General features: G+C 40.3%; 1 protein-coding gene across 4 annotated transcripts in view; it reads left to right on the top strand.

Annotated features, from left to right (window-relative positions):
- The window catches only part of DOCK4 (dedicator of cytokinesis 4), a 430,453-nt gene that overhangs the window by 191,521 nt on the left and 221,295 nt on the right, over window positions 1-17,637 (top strand). For all 4 annotated transcript variants that reach the window (XM_044246395.1, XM_044246396.1, XM_044246394.1 and 1 more), the window contains exons 4-7: window positions 1,584-1,639; window positions 6,081-6,177; window positions 11,322-11,470; window positions 16,403-16,487. In XM_044246395.1, coding sequence (XP_044102330.1) covers window positions 1,584-1,639; window positions 6,081-6,177; window positions 11,322-11,470; window positions 16,403-16,487 — 387 coding nt within the window. The remainder of the gene's footprint in view (window positions 1-1,583; window positions 1,640-6,080; window positions 6,178-11,321; window positions 11,471-16,402; window positions 16,488-17,637) is intronic.

The following is a 17,637-nucleotide window of genomic DNA, read 5'->3' as shown; positions in this document are numbered from 1 at the left end:
CCTTTTGGGTTTGGCCGTGTGAAACATGGAGAAACCTATTATAAAGCTCTCCCTGTTTTTACCATTCCAGACAGAAAACTAAGACTCATTATCCTTCATATGGTCATATACATCCTCAGGAATTATAGTAGGAAGTAGTATGATTTTTGTTTGACCTTTCATTTGTATGCTTTATGACCTTGACATACGTCCTTACTATTTATTATCTATATTTGTCTCCTTTGTTCTAATCTCTCCGACTTTCATCCAAACTTCCCACATTCTGCAATATTCTCTTGCATATCATCTTCATTTCTTTGTTTAAATATGGCTTTATTAGGATTGTAGATAAGAAATTGTATCATTGCTTATTCTCGGGATATAATGTTAGTGATCTAAATTCTTCAGCCTGTCTTTCTGCTTAACCACACCTTTTTCTAGATCATCCAGCTATGTTTAATAACTGTATTTCATTTATTTTTGGTCATTCTAAAGGAGAGCCTGAAGGACAAAAGAATGTAGAAATTTAATTTTTAAAAATACTTTAGCCCTCATTTAAAGTTATTTTTGGACATCTGCAAGGCACATGCAAATGTAGCTTCAGTACTTAATTATTCATTCAGAATAGTTTTGAAAAAAAAAGTATTATTTCTGCCAGTCCTCTAACCTCAAGTTCTGACTTTTTCTTATTAATTATAATTACTCTGTTTGTTAATCCTACCATATTGGGTTAAATTTTGAAGGAAAAAAATATGTATTTTTTAACATATGTGTCTGTTTACTACTGTTGTATGTACAGAGTTTGCTTATTAAGTTTTATGTTATCCTTGGATCCGCAGAGGTGATAATGTATTCAAATGACATTTGCTTTCCTAAATATTTAATTGAATTTGTCATTTGATGATACATCAAAAATCTTTCAGAGGATATTGTCATTTAATGGACAATAAAATTGATGCTAATTTTTTTTATGTTGTTTCTTTCAACTTCGCATTTAGAACAAAGGAACAATTTCCTTGTCCTATCTTTTCCCTACAGTAAAAAGCTTTAAGGTAGCATGCTGTCTTTTGTTTAATTTTTGTTCCATCGGTATGCAGCCTGGTGATTAATTGCTGCTGTGTTTCCATCAAAGATCTTCCATAACACGTAATATATGATCTGTCTTCCAATTCATAATGGTATTTTTTTTAACGTGTATATTTTAAAATAGACATGAGTGTTTCAGGGAGAAGAAAAGGAACAACTATCAAAACAAACAAAAGCTAATACAATATTAAAAAAAACTATGCAATATTTTAAAAATTCTTATTCAGTGTAACATGCCTTCTCTGCAGAATTCCTGAAAATTTAAAGATTTTCTGTTTTATAAAGAATATACTTTTGAGTGAGATTTAATTTTTTAAAATTATTTTAGAGAATCCCTGAATTCGTAAACTGGTGAATAGTAGGAAATAAAAGGAGTGGATCCAGTGTGGTAGAGATGTTGTTTTTCCCTGTTCCTGATACTGTTCAGGTTGTATGACTGTATTTTACGCATTTGACTTGTGCAAACACTCCTGTGTTATCAGTCAGCTAGCGCTATAACCTCCTGTTTTCTCCCACAGGGTATCTTTCCTTCCAGCTACGTTCACTTGAAAAATGCCTGTGTGAAGAACAAAGGGTAAGAAATGAGTTTTGCTAAGATCAAGTGTAGAAATGAGTTTTATTAATAATGGGAGGATTTTCACAGAACCATTGCTTAGTTGAGAATTTGAAAGGCTTAGTAATTCTCTTGACAAATGAACTACAGGAGATCATGCCATTGTCTTTGTGGTTTGATAAAGGTGGATTGCACAAAGGCAGCTGGTAGAGAAAATGTAATACTCTCCATCTGGGTGTGCTGGACTGGAGGAGAATCTAGGGCATCACAGGTCTCTCATTGTCCACAGATCATGGAATCAGCCTAATCTGAAGCAGAAGGAGTTGGTTCTTTTTGGTTTCCTGCTGTATGGAGAAGCATGGCAGCCAACTCATGGAGTGCTGAGTCATGTTTCAAACCCCAGGAATTTCCTAGATTCACCACTGATTATAAGCAGCCAAGTCTGACTGTTTTCTCCTAATTCAGGATCATACCGTATCCTTGTGTGACCATTTCATAAAGCCACTCTTCTATTTTAGGAAATGGCATTTCTGTTTATTGTTTGATTGAACTCATTCATCACCCAAGATCTCTCATACATTTTAGAAGGTTTTCTAGTCGATTTCCAAAAGGACTTGAAGGAGCTGTCAGAATAACAGATCATTCAAATAAAATATCATAGTGTAAAACTATGATAGTGTAAAACTTGCTTAGTTAAGCGGTTATCATGAGCAGACCATTCATTATCAGTGGGCCGTGGGTTTGGACCCAAACATTTGCTGCCAGTGCCACAAGGAATACTCACTGGACCATTGAATGATTGTCATTTTATGACAGAAGAAACAATGCAGATTCAGCCATAAAAATTACATTTTACTTCAAATAGAAAAAAATAGCAGTTTACTTGGATGACTAAAGCACATTTTAAATCATAGTAAATGAGATCTTCAAACTTGAATTTTACCAAAAGATTTCCAAGAATGCTATTTACGTAGATGATTATTATATCCACTGTCTATAAAGGTAAAGTATTAATCTTAGTGCATTGAAATAACTTCTGCAGGTGGGCGAGAGTCTATGGTATAAATACCCTCCTAAGAGTTACTTACGTAGATAAAACTGGAGGAGATCCTTATACTTTGTATCCATATACGCAGAAACACACACATACACACACATATATGCTACTTTAAACAATATTACTATTACTAGCAGTAGTAATTATTTGAACTAGTAGATTAAAATCATAATTCTGATATAAATGATTACAACTGCTACTCTTTTTAATAAATGGGTGTCCTTTGGGAAGGTTGTTTAGCTGTAACCCACCGGAAGTGAATCAAGGAGAGTCAACAGTCCTTTCGGAGTTCTCCTACCAGGCTCACTCTGACACTGTCCAGCCCCCCTCAAGTGAACCAGAGGAAACCATAGAAGATACTTTAGCCATAGGCTCACTCTTTGTTCTGATTTTTCTGCACTAGTGATCTGGGCTGGACAGTGTGGAAACCCCAGGGTCTCTACCCTGACCCTTAATGGTGTCCAGCTAGGTAGACTCGTGCAGCCAGTTCCCTCTGCTGCTGTTGCCCCACGCCCCACCCTACGGCTTTAACTCTGTAGATCAAAGGGCCACTCAGCCCTAACCGAACACCCAGAGCAAGGGAAATAGAGGATGCTAGCAAAGACTATGCCCAGCATCATTCCACCCAGTGGAAGTCCTCCCTCTCAAAGCAGAATGGGGTGGGTCATTATCAAAACAAATGCTTTCTTTTATTTATTTATTTTTGTCCTAGACAGTAACTGGTACGTGTCTGGCCCCCTTCCTTGAGCCTGAGGAAGTTTAAATAAGGCTATAGATGTCTCAAATTTTAGTTGTGTAAATTTAAGACTTGGTTGTCAGTTCCCCATGTGACACAGGCATCATGAACATTAAGTAGCAGGAAATGTTGAGGGTAGAACCCAAGCTTGTTTTCTTTCTTTCTTTCTTTTTTTTCTTTTCAAAGATTTTATTTATTTATTTGGCAGAAAGAGAGAGATCACAAGTAGGCGGAGAGGCCGCCAGAGAGAGGGGGGGAAGCAGGCTCCCTGCTGAGCAGAGAGCCCCATGCGGTGCTCCATCCCAGGATCCAACCCTGAGACCCAACCCTGAGATCAGGATCCAACCCTCAGACCCAACCCTGAGATCATGACCCAAGCCGAAGGCAGAGGCTTAATCCACTGAGCCACCCAGGTGCCCCCCAAGTTTGTTTTCTTAAAAAGAAAAAAATTTATTGGAACTGGTTGAGATCCTAGATTCTAGGACCGTTAACTGGAAGAAAACTTAAGCCCGAAAACATTTGAGAACACGTATTACCAGATAATTGCTTTCCCAAAGAGGGACTTCTTTGGGATTTTGATGTAAACATCTCTTATTTTAGGATCAGCAGCCTGATGGCCCACCAGGATTAAGTAGCTGCAAAGTATATCTCAGGATAACTGAGCAAAATGTAATTTCAAGGGCCACTACTTACAACTGTTTGAACATTGACTTTGGTTTTGATATAATTAAGAGGAAACAGCTGCCTCACCAAAAATGGTGATTTTGTCAGGCTTCTTAAAAATTTACATTTTGTTTGAACAAATCCCCAATCAAAGTCTCACAGATGGAACTGCCCTTTTGTTGATTCCTGGGTCTTCAGAGCATTGTCAGGCTGATGGGGGTCCTTAAATTAAATTACGGTTTATGAACAACGAGTCCACTTCAGTAGTGTTTAATTGCTGCGTGAGGTCATGCCACGTTTTAAATGTTAAGTAGGGCGTCGAGTTGTCCTGGAAATTCATTGTTCCCTTCTTGACCTTACATCTGATCATTTTATAATCTCTGTCTCCAAATATTCATCATTTAAATTGCAATGGCTGCTTCAAAAGCAAAATAAAGGCGCTACCAATTTGAAAATGTCACACATAGACTTGATAAAAGGTTCTGTGTGTGTTGCAGTTCCTATACTACTGTTTACTTTCTTTCCTAGTTTTAAATCCCACTTTTACATTTTCAGCTGTGTTTAAGCCCTAGAAAGAAGGGAAATACAGAACAAGTACTTTAGCAGCCCTATGAAATGAGGAAATGAGCCTTGTTGGTGAAGGTTTTAGTTCTCTTACTTGCTGTCAAGAAGGCTTTACACACGACAATTATACACCCTTTGGATATATCATCACAAAAGAACAGAGCAGTTATTAGCCTCACGCTAAGAAGTAATTTTCCCTTGATCATCTAGACAACCTGGTTCGGCATCTCAAATACTGTTACCTTGTACCTGTTAGATGTTGTCCTTGAAAAAATACATACATGTTAAGAAAATAAGTCCTATCAAATAGCTGGTAGCATTCTTTTGAGACGTTGTGCTGATAATAGCCACTTAGGCATTTTAACCTGCACACACACTGAAAAGAATTTGAAAAAACAAATTTGAGATGAGGAAAAAAAGGTTGTCGTATGTCAAAGACAGAAATGGGAGATAAAGAAAAAATTTGGATTTTATTTTTGTCCATGGCTTCATGCAATATCAGGACCACTTACATACACTAAGAGATGTTGATGTGAATGTTTTCCAAGTATAGTGGTTTGTTTAGAGAAGAAACAGGAATGGTATAGGACCCTAATTGGAGAGAGGAACATTGCGCAATGGATATTGGAACATCTGTGATAGCAAAAGCTTTTAAGTTCAATGATGCATGTTAACATTACTAAGAGACTAAGCATTTTTCATGGTTCCATGTACAAATAATAAAAACAAAGTGTTGATAAGATCAAGTGAGTGGGGATGCCTGGGTGGCTCAGTGGGTTAAAGCCTCTGATTTTGGCTCAGGTCATGATCCCAGGGTCCTGGGATCAAGCCCAGCATTGGGGCTCTCTGCTAAGCTTCCTCCCTCTCTCTCTCTACCTGCCTCTCTGCCTACTTGTGATCTCTGTCAAATAAATAAATAAAATCTTAAAAAAAAAAAGATCAAGTGAGTGTTTAATCTGTACCTTGGTATCTAGATATTTCTAACACTAAGTTAGTTTGCAGCCATAATACCCTGATCATTAAAGAAGTCTGTTACTCCCTTTGAGTCCTATGGTCATAGTGCTTGAAAAGCAAAAGCTATCTCATAATTTATGCAGACTTGGTGACCTCATGTTACATGAAGGCTTTTGGGCTTGAGAGGTTAAATGAGTTGTTTTTTAGTGGTCACACTGAGGCTGGAGCAGAAGTCTTCTGATACTGTTTCTTCTGACCACACTCCTCAAACTTGATGTGGATGAAGTGGCTGGACCTTTTGGTATTATTCTGCCATGACCCACATAACATTCCTCACATGGGTCTCTAATCAGATCCTCGTTACAGTCTGCAGAACCCCAAATAATAGGCAGTTTCCTTTCCCACTTTTATCTTTCAGAGGATTTCAAAGAAGATTGTTATCTATGATAATTGCATGTAGACTTTGTTTTTCTCTTTTAATTTCACAGACAATTTGAAATGGTTATTCCCACTGAAGACTCTGTTATAACAGAAATGACATCAACATTAAGAGACTGGGGAACCATGTGGAAACAGCTCTATGTGGTAAGTAACTTTTTAGTGTCATAATTTTTGGATAGAGAATTATTTTAAGAAAAACTTGAACAGGAGTTAGCATCGACTAATTGTTGAGCACCTGGTTTAAGGCACTAGGGGTCCTCCAGATGTCAGAAATACAGAGCCTAATAAGACATAATCTTGCTGTAATCCATGTGTCCACTAAACATGGGCTCTCTAAGTTTTTTTTTCAAGATGCAGGAATGTAAAAGATGATTTTTATGGCATCTCATCAATCAGAATGGTTTACATGGAACTAATTAGTGTCGGGCTTTCTGAGTATTTTTAATTTTCCAGGAGAAAAATTTATTTTCAGTGCAATTGGAGTATCGGTGGTATTTTATTCTAATTTTCTATAAATGATTCAATATATGGAAAATGACAGACTCCTTAGGCCAAATGAGCCAGAATATTTTAAATACACAAGAGAAAGGAATATTTCCTGAAATAAACAAAAAGAGGGTCAGGTCAATGTCTGGAGAGTATGTTTTTATGTATTTATTTACCTGTTACAACAAATTATACGTACTGAGAGCTTACCGTGTTGCAAACCATGGGGAGGTACACTATATGCAATGCCTCATCAACTCCATACACCCACTCAAGGAAATGATGACCGTGAACATCCCCAGCTTACAAAGAAGGAACGTGAGGCAGAATGAGGTTCTTGGCTGTGGCCTACACAGTGGAAAAATGGCTGAGCTGGGATTCTGATGTGAATCTAGTGCCCTCACTTTGGGTCTCTGAATATGCACACATTTGGAGGTGGTGAAGCTTTGAGGAAGACGAATGCTATTTCTCCTTTTATTTTCAAAGACGTTTATGGAACAGCTTAATCATTTGAAGGGAGTGCCTTCAAACTATAAAGGTGTACTTAGCCTGACAAAACGATTTGAAACAGCTTGTCAAAGAGAAAATCCCAATTAGTGAAGGACATTGGCACAGAATGACAGTTTTCATTGTCTGTTACATATAAAATGCAATAGGATATTTCACTGAGGCAAGAAAATCTTAAAAATAAAACCCCTTTTGATGTTGGATTTCACTCACCACGCCCTCCTGGAGCTGGTGGCTTTAGGACTCATTACGAAAATCCACAAAACAGTCTTAGATGAAATGCCGGTCTGAGCTTTGCTGAAATGAGGTAAATGCAAAGTCAAGGTAACTGAACTCAAGGGATCTGTGCTGAGAGGTTACAGAGGAAATGCAGATCTCCCTTCCAGATTTTTTTTTTTTTTAAGATTTTATTTATTTACTTGACAGAGATCACAAGTAGGCAGAGAGGCAGGCACTGAGAGAGGAAGGGAAGTAGGCTCCCTGCTGAAGAGAGAGCCCAATGCATGGCTCCATCCCAGGATCCTGAGATCATGACCTGAGCTGAAGGCAGAGGTTAACCCGCTGAGCCACCCAGGCGCCCCTCCCTTCTAGATTTTTGAAAAAATTTATATTAGGAGGAATATAAAATCAACTATTATTTTACTTAAAATAATGTATATAATATGTGGAAATGAAACTACTGGAAATGTTCACATCATTGCATCTTAAATACCCAACAGAAGAGTTATAAAAAGAATGGCAGTCTAAGCGTCCTCCATTAGCGGAGATAGAACACCAGCACTTTGCCTTTTATGGGGCAGCTTGTGGGGAACAAAGTTGAATTTCCTCTTGATTCTGCCTCACCTAGCTATTTTTACCTGCTTTTCAGGTTGTGAACATCTATTTTGGGGACATACTTGATTGGTTTGAAAATCTGTGTGTTGTAAGCTCTAGGAGTAACTTTTCCACCTCCTCATGTCCTGAGTAATGGACACAGAGATCGAATGATTTAAAAGTTCCCCTGGATACTGGCATTGTAGTCAGTTATGTTAGGGAAAAATATGAAGTTGAACCTGAAGGGGACAGATTTTCGACCTTGAGAATGAGGCTGACTCGGCTGTGTTGGGCCATCTGTGTTCTCTTTCCCTTATACAGGTGTTTTGAGCCCAGTGTTTTGATTCAAGTTCATCCTTGCTCTTTTCCAATGGTTTTAAGGTGCCTGGCTTCTCCACTGGCAGATGTTTGTTGAGGATAAGATCTTGCAAATTGTAAGAAGTTTATGAGATATACTTAATATAAGTAGAATATTTAGCTTAAAAGCTCATGGTAAATACTTGAGAAATGTTAATTGCTCTTTTTCATATCATTGGTAAGAGCCTAAATAATGTTCTTTAAAATATCACTTAATAAAATACCGGTAATATAACCACAAAAATCTTAGGAGAAATACAGCAGCCATCCTTTACTTAAGTACTTCTGTGCATGCCTTTGGCTGGATATTTTATAAATTTCTTCCCTGGTGCTCTGCCAACTTGTATTTATTCTCAAGTCTTTAGCAGAAATAACCTATTCAGGGTCCCACGCTAAGTGGTAAAACCTGAGTCTAAAGGTAGATCTGCTGCCTCCAAACCCATGCTGTTTTCATTTTGAGGCAAATGGAAACTCACCCATTCTCTAAAACGCTCACAATTAGCTTTTTTTCTACATTTTGCCCTTATTGCAGGAACTTTTAGATACTGTTTTATTCCAAGGCTTGAATATTATATTCTACCCTTTTCATTTAATGTTAAACCAAGAGCATTTTTCATATTTTCTAAATAGTCTTCATAACTGTTCAGTATTTACAGTCCACTTTTTCATGACTCACCATTTTATGACCAGCTGTCAGCCCAGACCTGATACATACCTGATACTTTCCCATGAGGAGGGCCGGTTTGCTGGTTAGGGCTGCGGTATGTCAGGGTTCCTGTGTCCCCTTCCCTAAAGGGAACGCTGACCAGCTGGTTTCATTTTTACGAAGGATCCAGCTTCCTTATCGTCTTAGCATTCTCTTCAACTTAAGTACTAGAGGAGACATCATTAGAAAATGAAGTCCATCCCACCGCTCAACTGTAAAACACCGTCCCCAAGAGCAGGGCTGATGGCTTTCCCAACAGAGCTGCCTCTTCATTTTGCTGCATAGGACTTGACTTATTTTATATCTTCCTTATGTAATTTCTTTGACTCTTGTGGACCTATCCACTGGCCACTGTCCTCCTCAAGTCTTTCTTGATCTTCCCTTATTGTTTCACATGACTTAGATGGAATCTAGCTCTCAAGATCCATAAAACGACCTCCCATAAATCAAGGATCCCATTCTTCTCCAGCTGCTGGGCCTACCCGAGGGAGACCCAGCATCTGAGGTTGGAGGATCACACCCAGTGGAGACCATGGACGCTGAGCCGTGAATTACCAGAGTATTGCATTACAGTGTGCCTGTCGTGACTTGTATGGGAGCGTATAACATGAGTAAAGAGTGAGAGGTAATAGTAGAACAAGCATAGTAGAGAGCTTTAAATGCTGAGAGCACAATTATTTTTATTTCAGAGGACCAGGGATAGTGTCATGGAGAATGCTTTGCTGTTCAGCCAGCACATTTGTCTTACCCGCACAGTACATTAAAACACTCCAAGTCACCAAGTCTTGATAAAGTAGAAGACATGTTATGACTTTTTTAAATGTAAAAAAAAAAAAAAATGTATTCTGACCGAGCATCTTTTCCCATCCCACAGAACTTCTGCTATTTCTGGCAGTTTCTCACTGCAGAGGGCTTCAGATGTATGATAAATCTCAATCCTTTTATACCACTGTTCATGTCCTCTACTAATATTTTAGTAGAAAGTAAAAGTATAGCTTCTTGTTAAGAAAGAGGAAGGGCTGGGGTGCCTGGGTGGCTCAGTGGGTTAAAGCCTCTGCCTTCGGCTCAGGTCATGATCCCAGGGTCCTGGGATCCAGCCCCACATCGGGCTTTCTGCTCTGCTGGGAGCCTGCTTCCTCCTCTCTCTCTCTGACTGCTTCCTTGCCTACTTGTGATCTCTCTCTCTGAGTCAAATAAATAAATAAAATCTTAAAAAAAAAAAAAAAGAAAGAAAGATGAAGGGTAGATACTTAGAAATAGTTTTGCCCTCCATGTCTCTAGGTAAGAGATACAGGCCAGCTTTGGGTAAAGAGACAACATTAGCAGAAGGCTTGTCCTGGACCAACCCCGTGGCAGTAACAGTATTAGTAACTGCCAACACTTGGGTGGTATTTATTCTAGGTCGGGCATTATTCTAACAGGGTGTATTGACTTATCAATCTTGACAGTGACCCAATCAGGTTGTTATTATAATATCTATTCTATAGATAAGAAAATACACACAAAGAGGTTAATAAATTGCCAAAGGTTTATCAGCGAGTAAATGGCAAACTTGGAATGTAGATTGCACAGTCAGGCTTCCAAGTCTGTGTTCTTTATCACTGTGCTGTCCTCTCTTCACCAACATTATCTCCAGGCCACAAAACAACTGTACAGGAAGGTAGGACTGTCTGTTTCACAGATGACAGAACTCACTCACCAAGGCTTTAAAACAAATTAGTAGCAAAAGCAGCATTTGAAGCTGGAGTTTCACCCATCTTATGTTAAGTCGCCTTGCTTGACGAAATTCCCATGTAGTATTGAATCTACATGAATATTTAACAAGTAAGAAAGAAAACAGTGTTTGTTCATAGAAGTCTGAATAGTGACCAGATAATAGCAGTGAATGGGTTTGAGAGTTCTCTGTGTAGAGCCAGCTTGTGATGGGAAATACAGTAAAGCAGGAAGACCAGCATGTAAGAAATAATAAGAACACAGTTGTTTTCTGTTGAAGCAGGCTTCATTGTATGCAGCCACTGTTGAGAGAAGAGAGAAAAGAATGTGGGTAAGAGTTATCACGGAAGGTTCCTGACAGAGGTGGATTCGGGTAGAGCCTTGAAGGACAGCAGAATGTGGATGGAGCTAAAGAAAGGAGGATTGGAGGTGGAGGAGGGGCAGTGCGTGCAGGCTCTGGGCATGGAGGCGTGGTGAGGACTCCTGGAAAGGGAAGTTGGATTCTTGGACAGCACCTGGCCGTGCACCTGGCTGAGAGTGTAGAGCGCAGCGGGTGTATTTGAGTGTGAGGGGAGAGGGACCCATTCACAGAGAATCTGCCCACCGAGTGGCAAGCACATGGAGGCTGAGCTGGACTTGTCCTTCCCTTTCCTTCCCCGCTCACTCTGGGGACTGACCACTACTTCCATGTTTGGGTCCTTCCCAGAGAAATGAAGGCGATCTCTTCCATCGGCTGTGGCACATCATGAATGAAATCCTGGATCTGCGCCGGCAGGTGCTGGTGGGCCATCTGACCCACGACCGGATGAAGGATGTGAAGCGTCACATTACCGCCCGCCTAGACTGGGGCAATGAGTGAGTACCGTCCCCCATGGTGGTGGTGGGGGGGTGTCTCTGGTGACAGATGTCACATAGGTGTGAGCCACTGTGTGGTAATGACGCCGAAAACACCATATGGGGTTTTTTCAGTTTTCTCCTTATGGGGGCTTAGGGAAGACGGTCATCGATGGAGCTGAGAACTGGATCCCCTCAGGCTGGGGAGGGCATCAGGATGTTGTTTGTTCTCTAGTGGCCTGTGAGGTCGTCAGTGTGCACGTTCTCGCAGAATATGAAATATTTACAGGGATCAACCGGATAAGGCTTCTTCTAAATAGGTCTTATTTAAAAATAAGCTTTAGGTTTGGCATGTGTATTTGCTTTTAATATATACCCCTTCCATATCGTGGTAATATGTCACCAGACTAATCTGGAGGGAGACGCTGATACTAACACTGCCAATTAAAAGTCTTAAAACAGGTGCAGCGGTGGGGGAATTGATTATTGCCCTTGAATCCGCCTGTGTGTAGATATTGGCCCCTTTGAGGAGCTGCTTTGGAGAACTCAGTAAAAAGTAGACCAAGATTTATCCTTAAATAAAACTATGACTAATCTAAAATAACCTCCAAACACTTCAGTTAATCTCATCATTTAAAGCTCTGATCAGGGCTGATATTGTACTAAGTATGAATGTTAATATGTGGGTGAGAAATTAGAATACACTTTGACTATGATCCTGGGCTTGTTGCAAGAAGTCAAAAGGTCTCTCAGTGTCATGGTCTTGTCCTCCCTTCCTTTCCCCTCTCAGTCCCCATTGGCTAATTGGACCTTCAGAGGATGTTAGGGGTACAGAATAAAAGAAAAGCCAGCCGAAAAGGGGGAAATGGCAGGACATATACCACAGATGAATTCACCTCTTATTGAATCTGGGAAAATCGATTTGAAGCTAGAGTGCAGCTTCTTCTGACTGCAGGAAGTTGCTCTCTCAGAAGCCAGTTTTGATTCCTCTGAGATGAGATGACTCCAGTTATGAGCACATAGACCTACTTTAAGCCTTATGCTCACCTTGAGTACTTGGGCTATTTTGTTGAGTAAGATGTGCCATTCATCTTTTACAGATGAGCAGTATGGTAGCCCCAAGTTATTTACCTCTACAAGATTGATTCCTGTGGGGGATTAAAAAAAAAACAAAAAACCATAGGTGTGGAATGGCAACAGGACATTAGACTAGAAATGCTGGCGACTAGACATGAGGCGAATTCCTGAGCCCTTCTTGACTTCACTTTTCTCACCTGTGGAAGGAGTATGTTGAACTAGAGAAGGTCTGTGGGCCGTTTCTGCTCCAGGACCGTATGAGTCCAAACACACAGCATTTCCTGGGGAAGAAAACATGGCGGCCATTTGCACGGAGCCTCCCGTCTTGCTATGTGAGATGAGGCTGACTGGGTGGGGGTAATCTCAAGGCTGTTTGAAAGGGACCCATGCTATCTATCCTGTGTTTCTTTTTCATTTTGAAAAAAAAATTTTTGAATTTTCACTGACTTATATTGGCTCTTAGTCATTATGCTGGTCCTTCTTTAAAGATGAGTTTGTAAATAGGAAGAAAGTTGGATGAAGTAGCTTATCAAAAATAGCTTAGAAATATAGAACAGGCAGAAAGATGCTTTTTCAGTTTTAGGAAGGAGATGATGACAGAGAGAAAAACATTAATTATGACTGAATCATGACTCCGTTTTGACTCATGTAAATTCTAGCTTTACTTTGGGCAGTTCTGTGGCTAATTTATGGTAAGTTGGTAAAACATTGATGCATGAAAATGAACAATATAATTTATATAGCTCATCCTCAAATTCATGAATTTTCTAAGGTCTCATTCTGTTTTCTTTGACCACTTAACTTAAAAACAACTTACAGCACACAGATTGTGCGTTTACTGGATTCTTATAAGTATTAAATCAGTTGTCTTATTGAGTAGTGCTAAATGAAAAGCAAATTCAGATAATGCAAGAGAATTATCTCTAGATAATTAAATTATCTAGATTAAACTAGATCAGATTGTTCTGCAAAATTATTTGTCAGCATGTAGATCTCTGGCTGACCATAAATTAAGAACGTTCAGTCTCATGTTGTGTATCATGAGACCATGTAACCAGTGGTAAAGAGAAGCCCTCTGCATATGGGAAGCTTGGGAGGAAGTGGAGGAGGAGCTATTCCTTTTGTTCCTTAACAGAGCCATGAAAAGAAGTATCCACACCTGGAAGTGTCACACAGAGTTAAAATAATGATACCTGTTTCTGTTCTCCATAGAGTCCTGTGTTGTCCTTTGACTTTTCTCACTAAGATCATACAGGAGGGAGAATCCATTCTTTCCTTCTTTCCAGTGACTGAAATGATAAAGAGGGTGCCCTTCCCTTCCCTGCTCTGGTCTCCCATATCCTGAGCATTTTCTCCTTTCTCCTTTTACCTCATTTCTTCTTCCTGGTATTAAAGCACTGCCCCGATCCTGTTCTGTGAGCTAGAAAATCTCAAACACTGGGAGAGGTATCCTAAGGATATACCTAGGAATGAACAAAACAAAATAAAAACAGAGGAAGCTCTCTTCATACAGCTAGGACCCAGGAAGCCAGCAGAAGCTGAACAATTACAGCTTTAGGAGAGAAAGACTTGCAAGTTAAAGGCTCCTGGGACCCCAAGACCAGGTGGTTTTTGGACTTTACACCTGCTCCAGAGCCTTTGCGGCTAGAGTTGGAGTTTTCTCATTCTCCAGTGATGGACACCAGTTGTCCTTCGTATATCTTTTCTTCCTCATGCCATATGGCTGATGCTCTGACTTTCCAGGTCCAAATTCTCAAAGAAGGAGTCTTATTGAAAGCCAAAATCTACTATTCCTGTCTAGACTGGTTTTCTACCAGCCACTCATAAGCTATTGGCCAGTCTCTGGATTATTTGTCTTTAGGTCGGGTATTTATCTGTTAAGCCAGTCATGTGTGCCTGGGGTAGGGGAGATGTCAGATGACTAGACTGCCTCAGCAACTCCTCATGACACCCAGGATAGGACAGCTTCTCAGAGAAGGAATTGTGGGTTAGGTTGGTGCCATGATTCATGTGTAGTTATATATCCTCTTTCCTTTGCTAGGTAATCTTTCCTCAGCAATACCGACCTGGTGTCAAATGATGTCTTATATTGTAGTGCAGTGGTTCTCTCTTGGGAGGGGGCAGAGAATGGGGAATAGACCCTATCAGAATCCCTGGTGAGGTAGACCAAGGGGGGATGTATTAGTCTGCTAGGGCTGCCATAACAAAATATCATAGAGTGGGTGGCTTGAACAACACATGTATTTTCTCACAGTTCTGGAGGCTGGACATCTATGTTCAAGATACCGGCAGATTCAAATTTGGTGAGGGCTCTCTTGCTGGCTTGCAAACAGCTGCCTTCTTGCTGTGTCCTCACATGACCTTTCCTCTGTGCTTACGTGGAGATAGAGAAATCTCTGGGGTCTCTGCTTCCTCTTATAAGAACACCAGTTCTATTGGATTAGGGCCCTACCCTTATGACCTCATGTAGCCTGTATTACCTTATTATGGTCCCTGTATTCAAATATAATCATAATGGTGTTGGCTGTATTGGGCATCCATATAAAGGAACACATTTAATCCATAATAGGGAGACATGGGTACTTTGAGAACAAATCACAATGCTGTATGTGATTTGAAAGTTCAACAAAAATTAGAGAATGGGAGTGTGATTTGTATGTTTCTCAAAGAGAAGCATAATTGAAAATTAAACTTTTTCACATCAAAGACAACTACTGCCATTATAAGAACAACTGTCCCTCAAGGTGGCTGGGTCAGCTTGAAGTAAGTGCCAAATTAATGAGTTCTATTTACAAAACCTCTAATGAAGTTTGAGGGAAGGTACAGGATTTCAGGATTTTTTTTTTTTTTAATACACAAGGGAGAAAGCTCTGGTTTTATAACTGGAAATGCCATGGCAGAAGGCTTCCGTGTTAGAAGACGATGTGAAAGGGATACAGAAAAAATTATCATCAGAGAATTACAGTGAGACATGGAGTGGGATAACTGAGGAGAGTCTGGGAGAGAAACAGTATCTTGGCCTTGATCTACAGGGCATCACAGAGACATCGTGACATTTTTGGGATGGTTGTGGAAGCTTCAGGAGATGAATGATACAACACAGATATCATTGTAGTCAAGCGGGCACTCTGGAGAGGAGGATGTCACCAAGGTCCCTAGAGGCGAAGTGGCAGTTACACTGATTTTCCTCCATCTGTGGTAGGACCTCACAAATCAGCCACTACACTTGCTCTCACTGAGCTAGATGTATAACCTTAGAACAGTTCTCAGTACAGTAAGCCACATGTCCGCTGTGTCCATCTGACCTGAGAGATTAAACCATTTCACTACCCCAGGCCTAAAACTGTACTGCTTTATCTTCTGTCCCCTGCCTTTCCTGAGATTCTTCAAATGACCGACCCCAGAACTTTCTGTAACTGAGGACTACACATGTTGCCAGAGAGTCACATTAGAAATGTGTTTGCTCTGGATGTAACTAGCTATGTATTGCGAGGTCAAATCCTAAAGGCCAGAATTCCCTCTTCTCAACTCTTGATTTCTAGAACAAAAGTATGTCTCACTCTTGTTTCTGCCCCAGTCTAACATGGAAGCGTTTCTGTGGTGATGGTTCTTGGGGCTTCCAGTGGCAGGGGCACAGGGCCTGCCCATCCCCTCGATTGACCTGCCTTTTTCATCTTTCTAAAGTTATGCTGCATGTCCAGCCTGGTTATGTTGGCTTCTCCAAATGTGGTAGCCAGTTAGTATAAGTCAGAAGATAGGAGTGAATGAAGGATGGTGGGAGACATATCTGATTTCGAGATGACACAGTAAAAATGCTCTTCTTTAAAATATTCTATAGAATTGACTTTTCCCCCCAATTTTTTCTGTGTTTTCTAGACAACTGGGGCTGGATCTGGTGCCTAGGAAAGAGTATGCAATGGTGGATCCAGAGGACATCAGCATTACTGAGCTCTACCGACTGGTAGGTACATGGAACCTTGGCTTACAGCCTCACTGCTAATTTCGTGGTTTCCATGGCATTCTTCATACTTGATTGATTTTATAAGAACAGGATGTTCCAAGTTTAATTTGGAGCAAGTCAAGAGAATTGAGAGCTGAGGTGACCATGCCCCAGGTAGAAAACTGGGGCACTTTACCTGTTCCAGAATCATATGATGGGCACTACTGAGCTCTCAAGTCTTAGATATTAGGAAGTAAATCCAAACAAGTTCTAAGTTCTTTTGCACATCTTTGTATATTTTGTTAGTTTAGTGATATGCCCACAAATCCTATATATTTATCTGTTGTTTTCCAGTACAGTGCTGAAGCTAATGATATCCACTTATTCTTCCCCAAAATGTTACCCCCACTCCCTGCCCCCATTACCACCATATGCAAAATCCATTGAAAGTGTCTCCTCCATTGTCTGCAACTGTTGATCTTACCCCACCCCTTCTAGCCCCTAATCCATCCTCAGTTCTGAAGTCTGTTAATGATTCTAAGATGTTTGATCATATTGCTCATCACCTATCACTTGAGTTTTTCCTAGTTACATGGTAAGTTAAATCTGGTCCGGTCTGCCTTGTATTTAGCCTTATATCCTTTGGTTTTGGTTTTGGTTTTTTTAAGATTTTATTTATTTGACAGAGAGCACAAGTAGGGGGAGCAGCAGACAGAGGGAGAGGGAGAAGCAGGCTTCCCGCTGAGCAGAGAGCCTGCTGCGGGGCTCAGTCCCAGGATCTTGGGATCATGACCTGAGCCAAAGGCAGACACCTAACCAACTGAGCCACCCAGGCGCCCCTAGCCTTTTATTCTTTTTTTTTTTCAATTTATTTATTTTTAGAAAAACAGTATTCATTATTTTTTCACCACATCCAGTGCTCCATGCAATCCGTGCCCTCTATATAATACCCACCACCTGGTACCCCAACCTCCCACACCCCCCCCGCCACTTCAGTCAAACCCTAGCCTTTTATTCTTAATACTTGTGTAAAATTACCTAATTTCCCGATATTTAACTAAGCTCTTTTAAAACCCCAAATCAAAGATTATGGCTGGGAAGGGCTTTCAAAAGCCATTATGCCAGTGTAATTTTACTTCAGTATGGTTTCCCATGCATCTTACTATAATGT

Source organism: Neovison vison, chromosome 4, assembly GCF_020171115.1.
Source record: "Neovison vison isolate M4711 chromosome 4, ASM_NN_V1, whole genome shotgun sequence".
In the NCBI taxonomy this organism is placed as follows: domain Eukaryota; kingdom Metazoa; phylum Chordata; class Mammalia; order Carnivora; family Mustelidae; genus Neogale; species Neogale vison.
Note: the sequence above shows the minus strand (reverse complement) of the source record. Positions and strands in the feature narration are given on the sequence as shown.